Source organism: Bufo gargarizans, chromosome 1 (assembly GCF_014858855.1).
Source record: "Bufo gargarizans isolate SCDJY-AF-19 chromosome 1, ASM1485885v1, whole genome shotgun sequence".
NCBI classification, from domain to species: Eukaryota; Metazoa; Chordata; class Amphibia; order Anura; family Bufonidae; genus Bufo; species Bufo gargarizans.
This window is the reverse complement of record NC_058080.1, coordinates 583,473,186-583,498,828: the sequence shown is the minus strand read 5'-3', so window position 1 is coordinate 583,498,828 and position 25,643 is coordinate 583,473,186. Positions and strand designations below refer to the sequence as shown.

General features: G+C 46.9%; 1 protein-coding gene across 6 annotated transcripts in view; it reads right to left on the bottom strand.

Moving 5' to 3' along the window:
* WSCD2 (WSC domain containing 2) overlaps positions 1-25,643 on the bottom strand; it is a 448,422-nt gene that overhangs the window by 92,424 nt on the left and 330,355 nt on the right. For all 6 annotated transcript variants that reach the window (XM_044275806.1, XM_044275805.1, XM_044275807.1 and 3 more), the window contains one exon: positions 15,342-15,463. In XM_044275806.1, the coding sequence (XP_044131741.1) occupies positions 15,342-15,463 (122 nt within the window). The remainder of the gene's footprint in view (positions 1-15,341; positions 15,464-25,643) is intronic.

Sequence of the window (25,643 nt, the reverse complement as noted above, 5' to 3'; positions counted from 1 at the left end):
GTATATAATATTCAAGGTGCACATTGGGTCATTCAGAATAACTTCACACACACACGCTTCTGTGCATTTCCAAGTCTAATTCTGTCACTAAATCCATACCGGTCACCCAGCGCCTAAATACTAGGCCTCAAATTTATATCCCGCTGAATTTGAATACAATACATTGGGCCAAATAATATATTTGTTGTTGTGGTGAACCATAACAATGAGAAAAACATCTAGTAAGGGACGCGGACGTGGACATGGTCGTGGTGGTGTTAGTGGACCCTCTGGTGCTGGGAGAGGACGTGGCCGTTCTGCCACATCCACACGTCCTAGTGTACCAACTACCTCAGGTCCCAGTAGCCGCCAGAATTTACAGCGATATATGGTGGGGCCCAATGCCGTTCTAAGGATGGTAAGGCCTGAGCAGGTACAGGCATTAGTCAATTGGGTGGCCGACAGTGGATCCAGCACGTTCACATTATCTCCCACCCAGTCTTCTGCAGAAAGCGCACAGATGGCGCCTGAAAACCAACCCCATCAGTCTGTCACATCACCCCCATGCATACCAGGGAAACTGTCTCAGCCTCAAGTTATGCAGCAGTCTCTTATGCTGTTTGAAGACTCCGCTGGCAGGGTTTCCCAAGGGCATCCACCTAGCCCTTCCCCAGCGGTGAAAGACATAGAATGCACTGACGCACAACCACTTATGTTTCCTGATGATGAGGACATGGGAATACCACCTCAGCATGTCTCTGATGATGACGAAACACAGGTGCCAACTGCTGCGTCTTTCTGCAGTGTGCAGACTGAACAGGAGGTCAGGGATCAAGACTGGGTGGAAGACGATGCAGGGGACGATGAGGTCCTAGACCCCACATGGAATGAAGGTCGTGCCACTGACTTTCACAGTTCGGAGGAAGAGGCAGTGGTGAGACCGAGCCAACAGCGTAGCAAAAGAGGGAGCAGTGGGCAAAAGCAGAACACCCGCCGCCAAGAGACTCCGCCTGCTACTGACCGCCGCCATCTGGGACCGAGCACCCCAAAGGCAGCTTCAAGGAGTTCCCTGGCATGGCACTTCTTCAAACAATGTGCTGACGACAAGACCCGAGTGGTTTGCACGCTGTGCCATCAGAGCCTGAAGCGAGGCATTAACGTTCTGAACCTGAGCACAACCTGCATGACCAGGCACCTGCATGCAAAGCATGAACTGCAGTCAGGGGCGTACATAGAAATCACTGGGCCCCATAGCAAGCATCTGAATTGGGCCCCCTAACCCCGCCCATTACCCACCCCTGGCCCATCCCACCTCCTGTCCTGGCTCCTCCCATGCCACACCCCCATTAAAGAATCCCTAATGCCCCCCAAAATGCCCGGGGGGAGGAGTAGGAGAGCACACTGTCCACTATGAGCCCCCCAAACCCTTAATGCCCCCCAAAATGCTCAGGACAGTGTGCTTTCCTTCTACTCATCTCCCCCCTGGGCATTTTGCTGTAATGGGGGCATTAGGGGTTGGGAGGCAGGAGGCTCATAGAGGACTCAGGGGGGGGCGGAGAGACTCAGAACAGTGTGCTTGTCTCCTACTCCTCCTTCCCCCTGGGCATTTTGGGGTAATGGGGGCATAAGGGGGGCTCATAGAGGATTCAGGGGGGGGGGGAGGCTCATACAGGACAGAGTAGGAGGAAAGCAGACTGTCCTCTATGAGCCCCCAAACCCTTAATGCCCCCCAAAATGCTCAGGACAGTGTGCTTTCCTTCTACTCCTCTCCCCCTGGCATTTTGGGGGGCATTAGGAGTTGGGGGCTCATAGAGGACTCAGGGGAGGGGGCTCATAGAGGACAGTGTGCTTTCCTCCTACAGTGCCTGGAGTGGACAGATAGAAAGGGAAGGAGGCGGAGCGGAGCCAGAGGAGACCCCCAAACATAGAGGGGGCCCCCCCCCCCAGACTGTGACTTACTTCTTCAGGCCAGCCAGCCAGGGACACGGACGGTGCACACTGCTCAGTCACCCTCCTCAAGTCACTTCAGATTCAGAATCTTCCGTACTTCCTCCCTCTCCTTCTGGCTCAGTCAGCACTCAGCTCGTCTCTCCTCAGCTCAGGGGGCAGGGCAGGCACTGACTCTGGTGGGGTGACAGCCGTCGCCGTCGGCGAATTTCGAGTCGATTCTCCCGCCCGCCCCCTTGCGCCGCCCACTGGCCAATCAGCAGTTGCCTCAACAGAGAGTTGCCTTGTGCTGATTGGCCAGCGGCTCGAGCGCCGGGTCAGGAGGAGGGTCAGGTCACGTCTGAGACAGTCTCAGGTCAAGGGGGGGCCCGGGGGGGTGTCTGTACTCTGTGCAGAAGATAAGATGAGTTGAGAAAAGCAGCCGGTCATGAGTGGGCGGGGCCAAATAGGATGGGCGGGGCTTCCTCTGCGCTACGGGCCCCCCAGTGCCGCGGGCCCCATAGCAGTGGCGTGGTCTGCCTCTATGGGCGGTACGCCACTGACTGCAGTGGAGTAAACACCTTAAAACCAAGGAAGTCACTCAGGCTCCCCCTGCTACCTCTTCTGCTGCTGCCGCCTCGGCCTATTCTGCTGCTGCCGCCTCGGCCTCTTCCTCCGCCTCTGGAGGAACGTTGGCACCTGCCGCCCAGCAAACAGGGGATGTACCACCAACACCACCACCACCACCTCCGTCTCAAAGCGTCTCAACCATGTCACACGCCAGCGTTCAGCTCTCCATCTCACAAACATTTGATAGAAAGCGTAAATTCCCACCTAGCCACCCTCGATCCCTGGCCCTGAATGCCAGCATTTCTAAACTACTGGCCTATGAAATGCTGTCATTTAGGCTGGTGGACACAGACAGCTTCAAACAGCTCATGTCGCTTGCTGTCCCACAGTATGTTGTTCCCAGCCGGCACTACTTCTCCAAGAGAGCCGTGCCTTCCCTGCACAACCAAGTATCCGATAAAATCAAGTGTGCACTGCGCAACGCCATCTGTAGCAAGGTCCACCTAACCACAGATACGTGGACCAGTAAGCACGGCCAGGGACGCTATATCTCCCTAACTGCACACTGGGTAAATGTAGTGGCAGCTGGGCCCCAGGCGGAGAGCTGTTTGGCGCACGTCCTTCCGCCGCCAAGGATCGCAGGGCAACATTCTTTGCCTCCTGTTGCCACCTCCTCCTTCTCGGCTTCCTCCTCCTCTTCTTCCACCTGCTCATCCAGTCAGCCACACACCTTCACCACCAACTTCAGCACAGCCCGGGGTAAACGTCAGCAGGCCATTCTGAAACTCATATGTTTGGGGGACAGGCCCCACACCGCACAGGAGTTGTGGCGGGGTATTGAACAACAGACCGACGAGTGGTTGCTGCCGGTGAGCCTCAAGCCCGGCCTGGTGGTGTGTGATAATGGGCGAAATCTCGTTGCAGCTCTGGGACTAGCCAATTTGACGCACATCCCTTGCTTGGCGCATGTGCTGAATTTGGTGGTGCAGAAGTTCATTCACAACTACCCCGACATGTCAGAGCTGCTGCATAAAGTGCGGGCCGTCTGTTCGCGCTTCCGGCGTTCACATCCTGCTGCTGCTCGCCTGTCTGCGCTACAGCGTAACTTCGGCCTTCCCGCTCACCGCCTCATATGCGACGTGCCCACCAGGTGGAACTCCACCTTGCACATGCTGGACAGACTGTGCGAGCAGCAGCAGGCCATAGTGGAGTTTCAGCTGCAGCACGCACGGGTCAGTCGCACTACAGAACAGCACCACTTCACCACCAATGACTGGGCCTCCATGCGAGACCTGTGTGCCCTGTTGCGCTGTTTCGAGTACTCCACCAACATGGCCAGTGGCGATGACACCGTTATCAGCGTTACAATACCACTTCTATGTCTCCTTGAGAAAACACTTAGGGCGATGATGGAAGAGGAGGTGGCCCAGGAGGAGGAGGAGGAGGAGGAAGAGGGGTCATTTTTAGCACTTTCAGGCCAGTCTCTTCGAAGTGACTCAGAGGGAGGTTTTTGGCAACAGCAGAGGCCAGGTACAAATGTGGCCAGCCAGGGCCCACTACTGGAGGACGAGGAGGACGAGGATGAGGAGGAGGTGGAGGAGGATGAGGATGAAGCATGGTCACAGCGGGGTGGCACCCAACGCAGCTCGGGTCCATCACTGGTGCGTGGCTGGGGGGAAAGGCAGGACGATGACGATACGCCTCCCACAGAGGACAGCTTGTCCTTACCCCTGGGCAGCCTGGCACACATGAGCGACTACATGCTGCAGTGCCTGCGCAACGACAGCAGAGTTGCCCACATTTTAACCTGTGCGGACTACTGGGTTGCCACCCTGCTGGATCCACGCTACAAAGACAATGTGCCCACCTTACTTCCTGCACTGGAGCGTGATAGGAAGATGCGCGAGTACAAGCGCACGTTGGTAGACGCGCTACTGAGAGCATTCCCAAATGTCACAGGGGAACAAGTGGAAGCCCAAGGCCAAGGCAGAGGAGGAGCAAGAGGTCGCCAAGGCAGCTGTGTCACGGCCAGCTCCTCTGAGGGCAGGGTTAGCATGGCAGAGATGTGGAAAACTTTTGTCAACACGCCACAGCTAACTGCACCACCACCTGATACGCAACGTGTTAGCAGGAGGCAACATTTCACTAACATGGTGGAACAGTACGTGTGCACACCCCTCCACGTACTGACTGATGGTTCGGCCCCATTCAACTTCTGGGTCTCTAAATTGTCCACGTGGCCAGAGCTAGCCTTTTATGCCTTGGAGGTGCTGGCCTGCCCGGCAGCCAGCGTTTTGTCTGAACGTGTATTCAGCACGGCAGGGGGCGTCATTACAGACAAACGCAGCCGCCTGTCTACAGCCAATGTGGACAAGCTGACGTTCATAAAAATGAACCAGGCATGGATCCCACAGGACCTGTCCGTCCCTTGTCCAGATTAGACATTAACTACCTCCCCATAACCATATATTATTGGACTCCAGGGCACTTCCTCATTCAATCCTATTTTTATTTTCATTTTACCATTATATTGCGAGGCTACCCAAAGTTGAATGAACCTCTCCTCTGCCTGTGTGCTAGGCCTAAATATATGCCAATGGACTGTTGCAGTGGTGGCTGACGTGAAGCCTCATTCTCTGCTATGACATGCAGACTAATTCTCTGCTGACATGAAGCCAGATTGTCTGTTGCGGGACCTCTCTCCTCTGCCTGGGTGCTGGGCCTAAATTTATGACAATGGACTGTTGCAGTGGTGGCTGACGTGAAGCCTGATTCTCTGCTATGACATGCAGACTGATTCTCTGCTGACATGAAGCCAGATTGTCTGTTACGGGACCTCTCTGCTCTGCCTGTGTGCTAGGCCTAAATATATGCCAATGGACTGTTGCAGTGGTGGGTGACGTGAAGCCTCATTCTCTGCTATGACATGCAGACTGATTCTCTGCTGACATGAAGCCAGATCGTCTGTTACGGGACCTCTCTGCTCTGCCTGTGTGCTAGGCCTAAATATATGCCAATGGACTGTTGCAGTGGTGGGTGACGTGAAGCCTCATTCTCTGCTATGACATGCAGACTGATTCTCTGCTGTCATGAAGCCAGATTGTCTGTTACGGGACCTCTCTGCTCTGCCTGTGTGCTAGGCCTAAATATATGCCAATGGACTGTTGCAGTGGTGGGTGACGTGAAGCCTCATTCTCTGCTATGACATGCAGACTGATTCTCTGCTGACATGAAGCCAGATTGTCTGTTACGGGACCTCTCTCCTCTGCCTGTGTGCTAGGCCTAAATATATGCCAATGGACTGTTGCAGTGGTGGCTGACGTGAAGCCTCATTCTCTGCTATGACATGCAGACTGATTCTCTGCTGACATGAAGCCAGATCGTCTGTTACGGGACCTCTCTGCTCTGCCTGTGTGCTAGGCCTAAATATATGCCAATGGACTGTTGCAGTGGTGGGTGACGTGAAGCCTCATTCTCTGCTATGACATGCAGACTGATTCTCTGCTGTCATGAAGCCAGATTGTCTGTTACGGGACCTCTCTGCTCTGCCTGTGTGCTAGGCCTAAATATATGCCAATGGACTGTTGCAGTGGTGGGTGACGTGAAGCCTCATTCTCTGCTATGACATGCAGACTGATTCTCTGCTGACATGAAGCCAGATTGTCTGTTACGGGACCTCTCTCCTCTGCCTGTGTGCTAGGCCTAAATATATGCCAATGGACTGTTGCAGTGGTGGCTGACGTGAAGCCTCATTCTCTGCTATGACATGCAGACTAATTCTCTGCTGACATGAAGCCAGATTGTCTGTTACGGGACCTCTCTCCTCTGCCTGGGTGCTGGGCCTAAATTTATGACAATGGACTGTTGCAGTGGTGGCTGACGTGAAGCCTGATTCTCTGCTATGACATGCAGACTGATTCTCTGCTGTCATGAAGCCAGATCGTCTGTTACGGGACCTCTCTGCTCTGCCTGTGTGCTAGGCCTAAATATATGCCAATGGACTGTTGCAGTGGTGGGTGACGTGAAGCCTCATTCTCTGCTATGACATGCAGACTGATTCTCTGCTGACATGAAGCCAGATCGTCTGTTACGGGACCTCTCTGCTCTGCCTGTGTGCTAGGCCTAAATATATGCCAATGGACTGTTGCAGTGGTGGGTGACGTGAAGCCTCATTCTCTGCTATGACATGCAGACTGATTCTCTGCTGTCATGAAGCCAGATTGTCTGTTACGGGACCTCTCTGCTCTGCCTGTGTGCTAGGCCTAAATATATGCCAATGGACTGTTGCAGTGGTGGGTGACGTGAAGCCTCATTCTCTGCTATGACATGCAGACTGATTCTCTGCTGACATGAAGCCAGATTGTCTGTTACGGGACCTCTCTCCTCTGCCTGTGTGTGTGCTGGGCCTAAATATATGCCAATGGACTGTTGCAGTGGTGGCTGACGTGAAGCCTCATTCTCTGCTATGACATGCAGACTAATTCTCTGCTGACATGAAGACAGATTCTCTGTTACGGGACCTCCCTCCTCTGCCTGGGTGCTGGGCCTAAATATATGCCAATGGACTGTTGCAGTGGTGGCTGACGTGAAGCCTCATTCTCTGCTATGACATGCAGACTAATTCTCTGCTGACATGAAGACAGATTCTCTGTTACGGGACCTCCCTCCTCTGCCTGGGTGCTGGGCCTAAATATATGCCAATGGACTGTTGCAGTGGTGGCTGACGTGAAGCCTCATTCTCTGCTATGACATGCAGACTGATTCTCTGCTGACATGAAGACAGATTCTCTGTTACGGGACCTCTCTCCTCTGCCTGTGTGTGTGCTGGGCCTAAATATATGCCAATGGACTGTTGCAGTGGTGGCTGACGTGAAGCCTCATTCTCTGCTATGACATGCAGACTGATTCTCTGCTGACATGAAGCCAGATTCTCTGTTACGGGACCTCTCTCCTCTGCCTGTGTGTGTGCTGGGCCTAAATATATGCCAATGGACTGTTGCAGTGGTGGCTGACGTGAAGCCTCATTCTCTGCTATGACATGCAGACTGATTCTCTGCTGACATGAAGCCAGATTCTCTGTTACGGGACCTCTCTCCTCTGCCTGTGTGTGTGCTGGGCCTAAATATATGCCAATGGACTGTTGCAGTGGTGGCTGACGTGAAGCCTCATTCTCTGCTATGACATGCAGACTAATTCTCTGCTGACATGAAGACAGATTCTCTGTTACGGGACCTCTCTCCTCTGCCTGTGTGTGTGCTGGGCCTAAATATATGCCAATGGACTGTTGCAGTGGTGGCTGACGTGAAGCCTCATTCTCTGCTATGACATGCAGACTGATTCTCTGCTGACATGAAGCCAGATTCTCTGTTACGGGACCTCTCTCCTCTGCCTGTGTGTGTGCTGGGCCTAAATATATGCCAATGGACTGTTGCAGTGGTGGCTGACGTGAAGCCTCATTCTCTGCTATGACATGCAGACTGATTCTCTGCTGACATGAAGCCAGATTCTCTGTTACGGGACCTCTCTCCTCTGCCTGTGTGTGTGCTGGGCCTAAATATATGCCAATGGACTGTTGCAGTGGTGGCTGACGTGAAGCCTCATTCTCTGCTATGACATGCAGACTAATTCTCTGCTGACATGAAGACAGATTCTCTGTTACGGGACCTCCCTCCTCTGCCTGGGTGCTGGGCCTAAATATATGCCAATGGACTGTTGCAGTGGTGGCTGACGTGAAGCCTCATTCTCTGCTATGACATGCAGACTAATTCTCTGCTGACATGAAGACAGATTCTCTGTTACGGGACCTCTCTCCTCTGCCTGGGTGCCGGGGCCTAAATATCTGAGAATGGACTGTTCCAGTGGTGGGTGACGGGAAGCCAGATTCTCTGCTATGGAACCTCTCTCCAATTGATTTTGGTTAATTTTTATTTATTTAATTTTTATTTTAATTCATTTCCCTATCCACATTTGTTTGCAGGGGATTTACCTACATGTTGCTGCCTTTTGCAGCCCTCTAGCTCTTTCCTGGGCTGTTTTACAGCCTTTTTAGTGCCGAAAAGTTCGGGTCCCCATTGACTTCAATGGGGTTCGGGTTCGGGACGAAGTTCGGATCGGGTTCGGATCCCGAACCCGAACATTTCCGGGATGTTCGGCCGAACTTCTCGAACCCGAACATCCAGGTGTTCGCTCAACTCTAGTAATGATACCAATAAAAAGCAAAAAAAAAAAAACCTTTTCCTTTAATCAAAAGAGACTTAATAAGGCTATGTTGAATGAGAATTGAAAAAGTTATATTTAATAAAGAAAAAAAGTATATTTCACATTTAAAGTTTTATATAGAATAGGTGACTGCATGAGATTTGAAGCAATCATTACACCTAGCCAAGCAAAATCATTTTCTCATTGCATTACTAAATTCACGTGCAAATTTCTGCTTCTGTTTTTAGTCAGACGTTCTGCAAGCAGACATTTGATTAATATAGCTTAATTAACAAACATTTTTAGACATATTGCTTTCCTGTCGATGTAACTATTCATTTTTCCCGTTTAATGATGTTTCCGGGTAACTTTTTGCACATGATTGAAGTAATTCTGGTGATGATAGTGAGCATAGAATATTGCTGAGAAGCTTTATTGAGTTTCTATGCATTTGTTGAGAACACTGTTCCATCAAGTTTATCTGATGGGAAATCCATACTGATGCGTCTCAACTACTATCCATACCCAGTATATCAACAGTCAATAAACTACAACTGAACAGCACTTTCCTACAAATTAATGGGCTGGAGTGATAATATAATATATGAAGAGAACTGCTCTCTGTCTCTATGAAGTAAACAGAAAAATTTTAATGAAATCAAGATCAAGGAAAAATTAGTTTGGAAATAAAGCAATGTTCTCATTAAGATTAACAAATTAGACACCTGATAGCAAAAAAGAAAGTGTAGAATTCTATTTGCCTCTAGTCTTGGCTCTCATGAAAAATTAATATTTTTGCTTACCTCCTCCTCCTCTTCCTCCACCTCATCATCCGCCAGAACTGTGCCCTGGCAGGACAATTGTGTACCTGGCGTTTGTGGGTGCAGGAACCCACCCTCGGAGCCACTTGTGAATTACTGGCCAGAAACCCTATGAAATGATCCCTCTTCCTCCTCCTCCTCTTCCTGTGCCACATCCTCTTCCATCATCGCCAGAAAAGTTTTTTAAAGGAGGCATAGAAGTGGGATAGTAAAGCTGAGAACAGCGTTATCTGCACTGGCCATGTTGGTAAGAGTACATCGAAACAGCGCAACAAGGAACACAGGTCTGGCATGGAGGCCCAGTCATTGGTGGTGAAGTAGTGCTGTTTCACAGAGCGACTCACCCGTGCGTGCTGCAGCTGAAACTCCACTATTGCCTGCTGCTGCTCGCACAGTCTGGCCATCATGTGCAAGGTGGAGTTCCACCTTGTGGACACGTCGCATATGAGGCGGTGAGCGGGAAGGCCAAAGTCACGCTTCAGCGCTGACAGGTGAGAAGCAGCAAGGTGAGAACACCGAAAGCGCACACAGATAGCCCGCACTTTTGCAGCAGCTCTAACATATCGGGGTAATTTTTAAGGAACCTCTGCACCACCAAATTCAGCACATGCGTAAGGCAAAGGATGTGCAAAGGATGTGCCTCAAACCGGCTAGTCCTAGAGCTGCTACAAGATTTCGCCCATTATCGCACATCACCAGGCCGGGCTTGATGCTCACCGGCACCAACCACTCGTCGGCTTATTGTTCAAGGCCTGTCCACAGCTCCTGCGCGGTCTGGGCTTTGTCCCCCAAACAGATACGTTTTAAAACTGCCTGCTGTCGTTTACCCCTGGCTGTGCTGAAGTTCGTGGTGAAGGTGTTACGCTGACCAGATGAGGAGGCGGTAGAGGAGGAAGCAGAGTAGGAGGAGGAAGCAACAAGCACCCTGCAATCCTCTGTGGTGGAAGGACATGCACCAAACTGCTGTCCGCCTCAGGCCCAGCCACCACTGCATTTACCCAGTGTGCTGTTAGGGAGATATAACGTCCCTGACCGTGCTTAGTGGTCCACGTATCCGTAGTTGGGTGGACCTTGCCACAAATGTCTTTGCACAGTGCACACCTGATTTTGTCCCCCACTTGGTTGTGCAGGAAAGGGATGACTCGCCTGGAAAAGTAGTGACGGCTGGGCACGACATACTGTGGGACAGCCACTGCCATAAGGCCTTTAAAACTCTCCATCTCCACCAGATGGAATGACAGCATTTCAAAGGCCAGTAATTTTTAAATGCGGGTGAGTAGGGGGTACTTCCTCTTCAGCTCCAGTGTTTGGGAGATGGAGAGCTGAGCGCTTCTGTGGGATATTGTGGAGATGTTTAGTGACCCAGGTGGTGGTGTGTGCGGGGTCGCAGGTGCCACTGTCACTCCAGAGGTGGAAAAAGAGGCCGAGACTGCAGCATAAGATGAAGCAGGAGGAGCCAGAGACCTTTCTTGGTTTTTGAGGTGTCTACTTCACTGCAGCTCGTGCTTTGCACTTAGATGCCTGGTCATGCAGGTTGTGCTCAGGTTGAGAACGTTTATGCCTCGCTTCAGGCTGTCATTGCACAGCATGCAAACCACTCGTGTCTTGTCGTCAGCACATTGTCTGAAGAACTGTCACGCCAGGGAACTCCTTGGAGCTGGCTTTGGTGTGCTCGGTCCCTTGCTGCGTTGGGCAGTAGCAGGCGTACTGTCTAGGGGACAGCCGTTCCGCTTTTGCACCCTGCTCCCTCTTCTGCTGTGTTGGTGGCTCTGTGCGACCACCGCCTCATCCTCTGAACTACACAGCAGTATCTAACGCATGTATTTCACACTGACAGATGCAGCAAAGGCCACAAATTTAATATTTGGCCCAAAATGGGTGTTTTTTTTAATAGCAGAAGATAACGGCAGCATCTAATGCGTTTATTTCACACTGACAGATGCAGCATGAGCCCCAGATGTAGGGTATTGCCAAAAATTGGTGCTTTTTTTAAACCCAGAAAATTATTGCAGTATTTCAAGATTATATTTTAAACTGACAAATGCAGCATAGGCCCCAGATGTGGGGTATTGCCAAAAATTGGTGCTTTTTTTAAACCCAGAAAATTATTGCAGTATTTCAAGATTATATTTCAAACTGACAAATGGAGCATAGGCCCCAGATGTAGGGTATTGCCAAAAATGGGTGCTTTTTTAAACTCAGAAAATTATTGCAGTATTTCAAGCTTGTAATTATTAATGACAGATGCAGCAAACGCCGCAAATTTAGTATTTTGCCCAAAATGTTTTTTTTTTAAAACACACAAAATTATTGCAGTATTTCAAGATTATAGTTCACACTGACAGATGCAGCATAGGACCCAGATGTAGGGTATTGCCAAAAAGGGGGGCTTTTTTAAACTCAGAAAATTATTGCAGTCTTTCAAGCTTGTATTTAACAATGACAGATGCAGCAAACGCTGCAAAATTAGGGTTTTGCTTAAAATTTTTGTTTTTTTAATAACAGAATATGACATTAGTATCTAACGCTTGTATTTCACACTGACAGATGCAGCAAGGGATGTAAAATTTTGTATTTTGCCCAAAAAGGGTGTTTTTTAAAACCCAAAAAATGATTGCAGTATTTTAAGCTTAAATTTCACACTGACAAATGCTGCATAGGCCCCAGATGTAGGATATTGCCAACAAGGGGTGCTTTTTTAAACCCAGTACATTATTGCAGTCTTTCAAGCTTGTATTTAACATGGGGGGGATCTGTGGATGACGGACACTGTTATGGGGGGGATCTGTGGATGACGGACACTGTTATGGGGGGGATCTGTGGATGACGGACACTGTTATGGGGGGGATCTGTGGATGATGGACACTATTATGGGGGGATCTGTGGATGACGGACACTGTTATGGGGGGATCTGTGGATGACGGACACTGTTATGGGGGGGATCTGTGGATGACTGACACACTGTTACAGGGGGGGATCTGTGGATGGCACTGTTACAGGGGGGATCTGTGGATGGCACTGTTACAGGGGGATCTGTGGGTGGCACTGTTACAGGGGGGATCTGTGGGTGGCACTGTTATATATGTGCCATCCACAGACCCCCCACCCCATAACAATGCGATCCACAGCCCCCCAGCCCATAACAGTGGCATCCACAGCCCCTCAGCCCATAACAGTGGCATCCACAGACCCCCCCCTTAACTGTGCCATCCACGGATCAGCTCGCTTCATTCATAAAGTAGGCGGCGCAGGCACGTGACATCAAAGAGTTACGCTGCTGCCCGCCCAGCCTGCATTACAGAACCTAGGAATAGGATGTAAGGTACGATTAGCAATTTAGGAGTGAGGGGGCATATCTAATACATTTTAATTGAATAAGACATTTAATATTAGTATACCGGAGCGGGGCTATAGTACATTGATTGCACCGCCCCTCCGCTATTCCCGGCCCCCAGCTCCTCCTCCCAGTCCCTCCCCCGGCCCCCGCTCACTCTACATCGCATCCAGCGATGTTAAATTGTCAGCATTCGCCCCATAAGGCGCAGGGGCATTTCCCCCCGATTTTTGGGGGGGAAAAGTGCGTCTTATGGGGTGAAAAATACGGTATTTTTTTGCGTCACTGGGCTCAGGGCAGGGTAAAAAGATTAACAAGCACTTCAGATTAAATATTCTTTCCTATTATCTCCCTCACAGCAGCAGCATCCTATCCCTACACTAATCAGAGCAGAGTGATGTGCAGCGCTACATGACTCCAGCTTATATAGAGGCTGGGTCACATACTGCACTGACCAATCACAGATATGCCATTAGTAGGCATGGCTGTGATGGCTTCTAAGGGCACACAAGTTAAACGCTTGTTCATTGGCTGCTCTGTAGCCTTTCAAAAAACACCATTAACTCACCGAACAGCAAACCCGAACCCAAACTTTTACTGAAAAGTTTGGGTTCGGGTTTGTTGCTGAACGGCAAATATATTTTTATTTTGCCACTAATAGTTCCTGAAATTCTGATCGAATTCCACTTTGTCAGCTTCGATTCGCTCATCTCATCTCTACAAGTGACCTATCCTCAGAATCTGATCAGCTGTTTCAGAAGACAACAGTGATCGCAATAGTGCCACGGCCTCTGGCAGCTTAGCCTAAACCATGGGATGTCACGATCATTGGTCACATGACCTAGGCGCAACTTAGCCCCACTGAAGTGCCTTCTGAAATAGCTGATCGGTGGGGGTCCCAGGTGTCAGACAGGTACTGATAACCAATGCAGAGAATTGGTCATCAGTATAAAAGTCTTGCAAAACCCCTTTAATAATAGTTATTCTGGAAGCTGAATTATAAAAAAAACACAATTTCAGGTTTTAAACTTTATTTAAAGTTGAAAGTGCTATTAGTTTACAGTAGGAAACAGGGCCGGTGCTACCATAAGGCAGAACAAGCGGCTGCCTTAGGGCGCACCCTGGGGGGGCGGAAAATTGAACCATCTTTTTTTATTTTTATAAATCACTTACTTGTCAGTTGCACCGCAGCGCCGCCATCTGCCCGCCCCAGCCTGCGTGCGCCGTGTGGCCCCGGCCCTCACTCACAGAGCAGCACGTGCCCGGCAGCACGACAACACAGTCATGGGGTCAGGCCAGGGGGGTGTGATTGGCGACTGACTGTGTCTAAATCTGACTCACACACAGCCAGATTGCCATAGCAGCAGGACAGGTGGGTAGGTGATCACTGATGAGCGCACTAGCGCCAGAGTGCACGGCATAAATGTGTTTTAAAAAATGATTACACAAACAACAATCATAAATGGAGGGTGAATGATGGTGACCGTGACATGATGGGAGGGGGGACAATGTCTGTAGTCTGTGACTTGGGGATGGGGCCAGGGCCGGCCGGGGGGGGGGGGGGTGATGTGCCATGGGAGGGACTGAAAGGTGACACAATTGGGGGTAATGATGTGATCATGATGTGACACGAAGGGGGTGATGTGACATGGTTTGGAGGGGGAGAAATGTGACATGGATGGAGGGGGAGAAATGTGACATGGAGGGCTGGTGTGACATAGGTGATTTGACATGGAGGGGGGAAAAATGTGATATTGAGGCCTTGAGGGGGAGAAATGTGACATTGAGGGGTGAAATGTGACATGGAGAGGGAGAAATCTGACATGGGGAGAAATGTGACATGGGGGTAATGTGACAGAGGGGATTATGTAAAAAGGAGGGTGAGAAATGTGAAATGGAGGGCTGATGTGACATAGGGGGGTTATTTGACATGGAGGGGAGAAATGTGACATGGGGGGCTGATGGCTGACATGGGGGCATGATGGCTTACATGGGGGCATGATGGCTGACATGGGGGTCTGATCTGAGGTCTGATTAACATTGGGGGTCTGATTGGGGCTGTGAGCTGAGGTCTGATTAACATTGGGGGTCTGATTGCTGGTCTGACCTGAGGTGTAATGGAAAATATATTTTTCTTATTATCCTCCTCTAAAACCTAGGTGCGTCTTAGAGGGCGAAAAATACGGTCCTCAAACCAGCGATTGTCTGAAGCAGAGAAAAGATACCAGGACCACACAGAGGAGAAGGCAGCTGCTGCAGACTGGACCAGGGCCAGGTGATCTGCGAGGGGAGGGGGGGCATTAAAATGTAGCTTTGCTTGTGTTGGGAAAAATCCTTGCACAGGCCCTGGTAGGAGAGATGCAAACCTAAAGCGCAGGCCCATGAGAATTGTAAATACTCTGCAGGACCAGTCTATTGCCTGTGTGACATTATGCTGTCATACAGGTTATAGATCCCTTGCTCTAGGTACATTTGAAATAAATTAATAATGTAAAGTAAAAAAATACACTGACCTTTTCTGTGCAGAAATCAACACATTTGTCCACCGACATATTTAACATAATGTTGCTCACTGGCAGTGCCAGAGATGTATTATCGGGTCGTCGGAAACATCCACGAAATATGGCACTGCCATCTGTATTCAACAGAAAATAGACACATATATTAAAGGAAGAATCAGCACCAATTCAAATAATATTAATTGACTATCGCTAGAGCGATATATCACTTCCAGTTCTGCTGCTCAGATCTTCAGCATACAGCATGCAGCAGCATACAGTGCATGACTGCTCCAGCCAATCATTGGCCTTTGTGGTCTTGTGTTACAAACCACTAAGTCCAGTGATTGGCTGCAGTAGTCATGTACCATACACTACTATGTCACTGCTGCAGTCTACAAACAAAAACTGGAGATGAAGACTGGAGCTGCAAGCTGGAAACGCTGGGGAATTAATGAATATGTGTTCTTTAATTATTTTGTCACATTTGAGGGATGCTGAGTTTTGTTATAACAGTACTGATGACCTATCTTTATCAGATCGATGGAGATCCGAATCCTGGCACCTGTGCCATACAAAGCACATGTTGCCATCTAATATATAAAGCTGAGTGTATGTATGTATGTGTGTATGTCCGTTAAAGGAATCCGCACCATCGAATTTACAATCACGAAATTTTGCACAGCTGCTTCCTGTGACTTGGGGAACGTCATAGACTATGTTTTAAGTGGAAATTTTCACCCCGATCTTTCCAATTATTTGCCAAAAAATAGGCTTAGTAACCTAATCGCCAAACTACAGGAGCCATTGTCTGTTGGCTGTTGTGGCAGTTAGCCTGGATATTCACCAGGTTGCATATAGCAACCAATCACAGATCAGATTCTATTTTGCTACAGGTCATTAATATGAGCTTGTATTAGTTGCTGTAGACAACGAAGAACATTCTTAGCACAAGACAGCTTATGTGTGAGTTAATATGATTTTGATTGTGATGCTTAGCCAATGTTGTTGTAGAGGCTTATGTAACTCACATAAGTAATTTAACAGTTATCCACTATCTAGTGGATCAGGCAGAACTCGGAACTGGAATATCTATTTAAGGTTTTTTTCAGCAGTGATAAAATGCAACTTGTAATGTAGAATTATATATGTGGAATTATGCTTCACCCATGTCACAGATAGAAAATTTGGAAGACTAAAAAATCTCAATGTTTTAGCTGGGCTGTGTCACAAGTAAAAAAAAAAATATTGGAATATTGGAATATACACTCCTGAATACATTTGTTGCATCTTGTCCTGTTTTTGCACCAAAATTGAAAGCTATGGGCTAGCGCATTGTGGTTGTGTATAGATGATTTATTTCCAGCATTTTATGAAATCACTAAAAGTTCTCAAATTCTTCCTAATCAAATAAGAAATTCCAAAATTATACATTTTAGAAAGTATAATCAAAAGTACATAAATACGTCAGTGACTTTTTGTGCTTGTTTTTGTCATAAAATTAATGTTTGCAATTTTGACTGAAAAGGATTGTTTTTTCAAAGATGGGCTCAATGCACAATTCATTATGGAGCGACTAAAGTGATTAACAAAAGTGAAAAAGTTGTTCCGTTTTCCTGACATACCACAGTCATTTTACTATGTTCTATGATGTAAACATTTTACGATCTGCTCTCTGAATCATTCAGGATACTGTTATACACTCAAGTTAAATAAAACATACAGGTGAAACTCGAAAAATTTGAATATTGTGCAAAAGTCCATTTATTTCAGTAATGCAAATTAAAAGGAATTGCATTAATGCAGCTTAAAATTAGAATTGTGTGAAAAGGTTCAATATTCTAGGCTCAAAGTGTCACACTCTAGTCAGCTAATTAGTCCATACCCCCTGAGCAAAGGGGACCTCAAAATTGTGACTTTGGGGTTTTCATAAACTGTAAGCAATAATCATCCAAATTACAGTCCTGATCAAAAATTTAAGACCACTTGAAAAATGGCAAAAAATCATATTTAGCATGGCTGGATCTTGGTTCCAAGTAGAGCTTCAACATGCAACAAGAAGAAATGGGAGTGAGACAAAACAATTTTTGAGCATTCAATTTAATGAAAACAATGAATAAACTGAAATAGACTGTTTTCCAACTGATCAAACGTTTAGGACCACACCTCCAAAAAAAACCTAAAACCCTCCCAAAACAGAAATCCAACTTCCAAACGTGAACTCAGTAATGAGTAGCTCCGCCGTTATTGTTTCTCACTTAAAAAATTTGTTTCGGCATGCTTGATGCAAGCGTTTCCATGAGGTGAGTGGAACATTTCTCCAAGTAGTGAAGACGGCCACACGAAGGCCATCTACTGTCTGGAACTGTTGTCCATTTTTGTAAACTTCCCTTGCCATCCATCCCCAAAGGTTCTCATTTCGATTTAGCTCAGGGGAACACGCAGGATGGGCCAAAAGAGTGATGTTATTCTCCTGGAAGAAGTCCCTTGATCTGCGGGCATTGTGTACTGTAGCGTTGTCCTGTTGAAAAACCCAGTCGTTACCACACAGACAAGGGCCTTTGTCATGAGGAATGCTCTCTGCAACATCTGGACATAGCCAGTGGCCGTTTGACGCCCCTGCACTTCCTGAAGCTCCATTGTTCCACTGAAGGAAAAAGCACCCCAGACCATTATGGCACCCACTCCACTATGGCACGTAGAAAACATCTCAGGTGGGATCTGCTTGTCATACCAGTAACGTTGGAAACCATCAGGACCATCAAGGTAAAAAAAATTCTCATCAGAGTATAGAACTTTCTTCCACCTTTGAATGTCCCATGTTTGGTGCTCTCTTGCAAATCCAAATGAGCAGTTCTGTAGCATTCAAGGAGACGAGGTCTTTGAAGACGTTTTTTGGTTTTGATGCCCTTTAGTCTAAGATGCCATCTGATGGTTATGGGGCTGCAGTCAGCACCAGAAAGGGCCTTAATTTGGGTCGAGGATTGGATCCTCCGGCTCAGTGCTGATGAAATTTTTTGGGGTCTTCCACTTGACTTTTTTTGTTCCATAACCCTCAGGATCATTTAAGAAATTCCAAATGACTGTCTTACTGTGTCCCACCTCAGCAGCGATGGCGAGCTGTGAGAGACCCTGCTTATGCAGTTTAACAACCCGACCACGTTCAAAAAGTTTTTTTTGCCTTTGCCATCACAACGTGTGACTACCTGACAGAAAATTACAATGAATCCACATCTTTGCACAGATTTGGCCTTTTAAAGGCATGTGGTCCTAAAATTTGGATCAGCTGAAAAACAGCCTGTTTCAGTTTAATCGTTATTTTCAATTAATTGAGTGCTCAAAAAATGTTTTGTCTCACTCTCATTTCTTCTTGTTGCATGTTGAAGCTCTACTTGGAACCTTCTTAAGATCCAACAATGTAAAATATGATTTTTTGCCATTTTTCAAGTGGTCTTAAATTTTTTATCAGGACTGTATAACAAATAAAGGCTTGAAATATCTCACTTTGCATGTAATGAGTCTATCTTATATGTTAGTTTCACCTTTTACGTTGCATTACTGAAATAAATGAACTTTGCACAATATTCAAATTTTTCGAGTTTCACCTGTATATGGCTGAAAAAAAACAAATAACACACAAAATAGCCACTCATCTTTTTTAACCACTTATATAAAATTGCAATGCAAAAGAAAACGTTGTGAGGGAATGACCAATATGGCTGCCAATAACAATGGCACTTAAATGCAGGAAACTGAATAACTAGTCATATACAGCAGCAGCGCAGTGGCTCTTTGGCTAGCACTGGTGCCTTGCTGGGGTGTCTTTATAGTAGTTCAGTTTGTCCTACCTCTCAGCGGGTGAAAAAATGAACCTATTTTGGACCGAGGGTCCAACAAGGTGGAGAGCCAGAAGTCATCCCTCTGCTGAATGGTGACAATTCGGCTGTCAGTACCTAAGCAAGTGAGCATGCAGCGGCCATTTGAGAAAGTGATTTGGAGGGACTCCCTGCGTCCATCTCCACTGCATACTGCCACAGTGTGTCTGGGTCCTCTGTCTCGTCTTTCTCATCTCCCTCTTGCTCCTCCGGCTGCTCCTGCTCCTCCTCTCCTGTCACCTGTGCAGAAAAACTAGTCATTGAACCAGGGATTCCCAACGAGTCTCCCAAGCTTGTACTTGCCTGGCCTTAAGCTGTTTATCTTCTGCGATCTGACAAGTGCAGGTACGTCCAGCTTAGAATAACCGTTATCGTCAACGGTTTTTCTAAGCTGAACGTACCTGCACTCGCCATATAGCAAACGATAAACAGCTTAAGGCCGGGCAAGTACAAGCTTGGGAGACTGGTTGGGAATCCCTGGATCTGTTTACTAAGTCCACAGTTATTCTAAGCTGGATGTACCTGCACTCATCAGATTACAGAAGATAACCAGCTTAAGGCTGGGCAAGTAGACTGGTTGGGAATCCCTGGTTCCGTTGACTAAGTCAACGGTTATTATAAACTGAAATTACCTGCACTGTGTAGAAAAACCACCCATTTCACTACACATTGCTTGTTGTCCAATGTTCTCCTCCTCCTCCAGTTCAGCCCCCCCCCAGGGCTCATGTGGCCATGAGATGTAGGCGCCATGTCTCCAGTCCACCGACCAGCCAGATTTACCAGCATCTGTTCCAAGATAATGAAGCAGTGGAATGATGTTCATCCCGTAGTCCTGGTGACAAAGAACATGGCATCCTCAAAGGGCCTGAGCTAACGGCAGACCACTGGCTAACATCGAAGTTAAACAGGAGAGTACTCCTGTCTGCTTGGATCGTCAAAAGATCGTTTATGACCTTTCTCTGTCCGTACAGTCAGTCCAACATATGGAGGGGGGAATTCCAACCGGTGGAAACATCGCATATCAGCCTATGTTGGGGGATGCCGTTCTGCCGCTGCAGCTCAAGGAGTGAGTGCTTGGTGGTGTACAAGTGGCTGAAGTGCATGCAGAGTTTCCTGGCCATTTTTTTAGGATGTCTTGCAGGTGGGTGGAAGACTTCAGGAACCTCTTAATGACCATATTGATCACGTGCACCATGCAGGGCGCATGGCTCAGCCCTCCTTGACGCAGCACTGACACCATGTTCTTCACGTTGTCGGTCACCATGGTTCCGATTTTGAGTTGTCATGGAGAAAGCCAGGATTTGATTTCTTGATGAAGGATATGGAGCAGTTCCTCCCTTGTGTGACTCAGTTCGCCCAGGCAAACGAGGTGTAGAACAGTATGACACCACCATGCCCTGCACATATGGTATGCTGGAGAAGCACTGTGAAATGTCCCTGCAGTGGAGGCTGAGGACACAGTGGAGGATGAGGAAGCAGAGGCAAACATTGTCACAGGACAAACAGTGTGAGAACGTGGAGGCAGAAGCGGCATCACCTGGCCAAGTTGCTGGTGTGGCTGTGCAGGTACCACATTCACCCAGTGGGCAGTAAAGTATTACATGTATTGTCCCTGACCATAGTTACCAGCTCCACACGTCGGCGATGCCATGCACTTTGGCAGACACCGACAGGCTCAAGGATTGGCCCATCTTCTGTTCTACATAAGTGTGCAGGACTTGTACTGCCTTTTTGGTAAAGAAATGACAGCTTGGGACTCTCCACCTTGGCTCGGCACAAGCCATCAGTTCTCTGAAAGGTGCAGAATCCACCACTTGGAAAGAGAGGGACTGCAGCACCAGCAACTTGGCCAGGAGCACGTTCAGCTTCTGCACCGTTGGATGAGTGCACGCATACTATTGTCTGTTGGCAATCGCTTCAGGGATCGATTGCTGACAGAATGACTGACGAGGAGTAGGAGGGCGAGGAGCAGGAGCGTCAAGACCAGTAGATGATAGGAAGGACAGACAGCTCCCTGCAGCTGAGGTGTTGGACCCTTGCCTTTCTGAAATCGGGTGCGTGCCACTGTGTGATGCAGCGGTTGCTGAAGCAGGCTGGACCACCACATTGGAGACACGGTTCTCCCAGGCCACTTTATGGTGCCGCTGAATTTTTTGATGCAGGGCCGTGGTGCCAACATTGGCACCCAGGCCATGCTTAATCTTCTGCCCACAGATTCGGCAAATAGCCATGTTCACCTCCTCAGACAGCTTAACAAAAAACTGCCACACCGCCGAGTAGGTGATTTTACCCCCAACACTCTGCACTGACTGAATGTTACCGCTGCTGTCTCCGCGAACACCTGCACCACTACTTTCCGGGCATGTAGGCTCCTCCGTAGCATAAAATCTACCCCGGGCACGTTTGGCTCCCGACCTTCTACTGCTGCCACCCTGCTGACTCCTGGCAAAGCTAACGACTTGCTGGCTCCGCCGCTGCCTCACGCGCAAGCTCCCAACCTCTTCCCCCTATGATGATGAAGCCCATTCGTCACTTGGCTCCCATCGAGTACTGTCTGCATGTCACTGATGCCCTCCTCAACTGTCTCTGAGCTAGGAGCCTGACCGCTCGTAACACCATTCTCCTCCTCATACTTGCCCGCCTTCCGGAGGAAGCGGCGGATGTCTCCTTCAGATTTTAGCTGAGGAGTAGCTGCTGACTGTCATCTAGTAGCTCATCCTCGCTGTATAGTTGAGCTGAGCCCACCGCATATTTCTGGCTGGGGGGACAGAAAAGGACAGAGGCAGGTTGAGAACAGGTGAGGGCACAGGGTCTGCTCCCGGGCCATGCTAACTAAGGGTTGTGTCTGACAAAACCACCGACTCTTGGCTGGGGGTATCTGATGTTACTTGGGACGAAGTGGATTACCGCATTAACCATTCAAGAACTGGTCAAAACACGACTGCTAGATGACTCCTGCTGCCATGTCCCCTTACTATGCTGTGACCTGTGCCTGCGCCAGAATAATTTAGGCCTGTGCCCCTCCCCTGTGCAGGGCCTGTCACTTCTCCGTCTGACATACTGCTAGATCAAATAAATAAATAAAGAGGAAATTAATACACCCCAAAAATTGTTAATTTGTCACTTCACCACCAAAAGGCAAATAATACTTTTTTTTGCCACTAATACACACCAAAAAGGGCTATAGAATATAAACTGCACAGCTGAACAACAAATAATATATATTGTTTGCCATTAATACATGCCAAAATGGTCTGCAATTTGATCAGTTCACCACACAATGGCAAATAAGCCCTTTTTTCCCACTAATACATGCCAAAAAAGGCTTTAGAACATATAACTGCACCGCTGAATGGCAAATAATACTTTTTTGCCACTAATACACGACAAAAAGGGCTGTAATTTTCTCACTTCACCACACAACGACTAATAAGCACTGTTTTCCCACTACTACACACCAAAAAAGCTTTAGAACATATAACTGCACTGCTAAACAGCCAAAAAAAGCTTTAGATCATATAACTGCACTGCTGAACAGCAAATAATACTATTTTTTTGCCACTAATACACACCAAAAAGGGCTGTAATTTTCTCACTTCACCACACAATGGCTAATAAGTCTTTTTTTTTTCACTTATACATGCCAAAAAAGGCTTTAGATCATATAACTGCACTGTTGAACGGCAAATAATACATTTTTTTGCCTCTAATACCCGCCAAAAAAGGCTTTCATTTTCTCACTTCACTACACAATGGCTAATAAGCACTTTTTTTCCCCACTAATACACACCAAAAAAGTTTTAGAACATATAACTGCACTGATGAACCGCCACAAAAGGTTTAGAACATACGGTATAACTGCACTGCTGAACAGCAAATAATACTTTTTTTTTTGGCCACTAATATACGCCAAAATGGCTGTAATTTTCTCACTTAACCACACAACGGCTAATAAGCCATTTTTTTTTCTTTTTCCCCACTAATACACGCCAAAAAAAGGCTTTAGAACATATAACTGCGGCTGTGAAGTGCAAATAACGTTTTTTTCGCCACTAATACATGCCAAAAAGGGCTTTAATTTTCTCAATTCAACACACAACAGCTAATAACCCCCCCCCCCCCCACTAGTGCACAACAAGAAAAGGATTTAGAACATATATATATAACTGCACTGTACAAAGGCTAATAAGCTCCCAATAACAAGAGCGGTTTGCTGGAATTACAGAGGAATCCTGAAATGAGCAGCAATATAATGGCAATTTGGATCCACAGTCAGTGCAGCAAGGTGTAATAGGATTGTTCCTATTACCCAGGCCATAAACACCCCTATTGAACCCTGTTCTGCTTCAATACTGTGGAATGATTCCTCTCTATCCTTTCCCTACACTTCTAATGCTCTTTCCCTGAACTTCTATTGAGCAAAATATAAGTTTTCAAGTCTTTCCTAGCACTGTCCCTAGCGCCTGCTAACTTCTCTCCCTGCACTAAGTACACTGGAAAATGGCTGAATCCAAGATTGCTGACGCTATTTATAGGGCTGTGACATCAGAGGGCTGGCTGGCTTCTGATTGGCTGCATGCATGGCATTGTGGGTGATCCTTTGTTCCCAGAGTTCCTTGCTCCATGTCCTAACATGTGCAGCAGCCATTTTAGGAAAAAATTTGATTCGTTACCACGAAGCGTGAGGAAATTTGGATTTGGTGCAAATCTAATAATTCCTGAAATTCTGATCGAATTCCACTTAGTCAACTTTGATTGATCATCTCTAATAGCCATCTTTTTGGTTGATACTGGTCATATTGGTGGAGATGGGAATATTAAAGTGAATTTTCAAGTGAATGGGAGTAGTGCTGAGGTAAGCAGGTTCCAGCATCAGAGTTTGTGAAAACTGTTGATTGCCGTGTTTGCCAGGAGTTAGACCCCCACCGATAATGACCTATCCTAAGAGTAGATCCCATTACTACAAGATCCTGAAAACCCCTTCAAATAATACATTTGCCCAGTTCATTACATGGACAAAGAAACATTTCATTCTGCTAATTATAGAAGGCCCTATAAGCATACTAGAATATGAACTAGTGTAAATTTTTTATCTTCTGCTTTTTCTCCTTATCTTAGCAGTTTGCAGATACATTACAACACATCAACAGAAAATTGTCCTTGTTAGAAAGATATTTCTTTGTCTCATATTATGCTGAGATGAACCAAACGAGAAAGAATAATCTTTCAAACAGACAGTTGCTTCTCTGCTGCACCCAGAAAAAAATCAAACTTGTGATGACAGCAAGTTTTGATGAACAATTGTTCCGTGAAGATGATTAGCAAGCATGTTATAGATCTGTTAATCTACACAAGTCAAGGTAGTCGAGTTATCAGCAGAAACTCACTATATCTAGCAAGTATAAAGCTTTAGTGAGATATGATGATTTCTGGCTGAGGTCTAGAAGTGGATATTACATCTTGCTCTGAACATCCTCGTGTACTTGAATAAAACATCATCCGCACAAAGACACCTCATAAGTCATATAACTGACAGATCTTGTAGAAGACTTACGCCAATTTCACAGTAATCCCATGGCCATGAAGATAACTGGAAATTGTGTTAATAAGTGTCATTGCGCCACAACTACATTTAATGTAGCGCTCACCTTTCTTTTCAACTTCTTCCTTTAATGGTGACATGCAAGCAAATTCTGCTGAATTTGTAACTACTGTATATACAGTGTCAGAGGAATTAGTCAATATACTCTATCTATCTACTATCCTAAACATGTTACTCTGATCAATGTCATAACACTAGTCAATATCCAATTGTCTGAAATTAGACTAAAATTTATGGTAGAGAATTTTGAGTGCAAATAAAAAGTTTACTTGATAGTAATACTATACCATTACCAGAAATAAATTTCTAATATGTAAAAAGACTATATGCCTAACATTTTCTTAAAAAAATAAAGATATGAAAATAAACCTCAATTTTTCAAGAAAAATAAAATCTGAAAGAAATAACACCACTAGCCTAACAAAAACAGTAGCTGTTTAAAAAGGTATTCCAGACAAATAAAATAAGAGGTATTTCCTGCTATGTTGATAGGTGTGCTCCAATTCCTGCTGACGCCCGACACAGCAGGAAATATTTACATAGTTGGAAAATAGACAAATGTCCATCAATTTCAACCAAGATATAGGAGAAGATGTGGTTGAAGTGAAGTAGTATGGGAAACAGGAGTTCTACTCATTTCCATAAGTACTAATGTTATTTAAGAAATTATCAAAGCCTTTTTTGAATCCATTATTTCAAAGAAATCAAGGATACGGGATAACAATTAGATTGGTCGGGGTCCTACTATTGGAGCCTCCATTTATCACAAGAACAGGTACTCTGTACTCCTTGGAGCTACCCGAAATGAACAGAGCAGAAGGTCAGGCGTACGAACTGCCA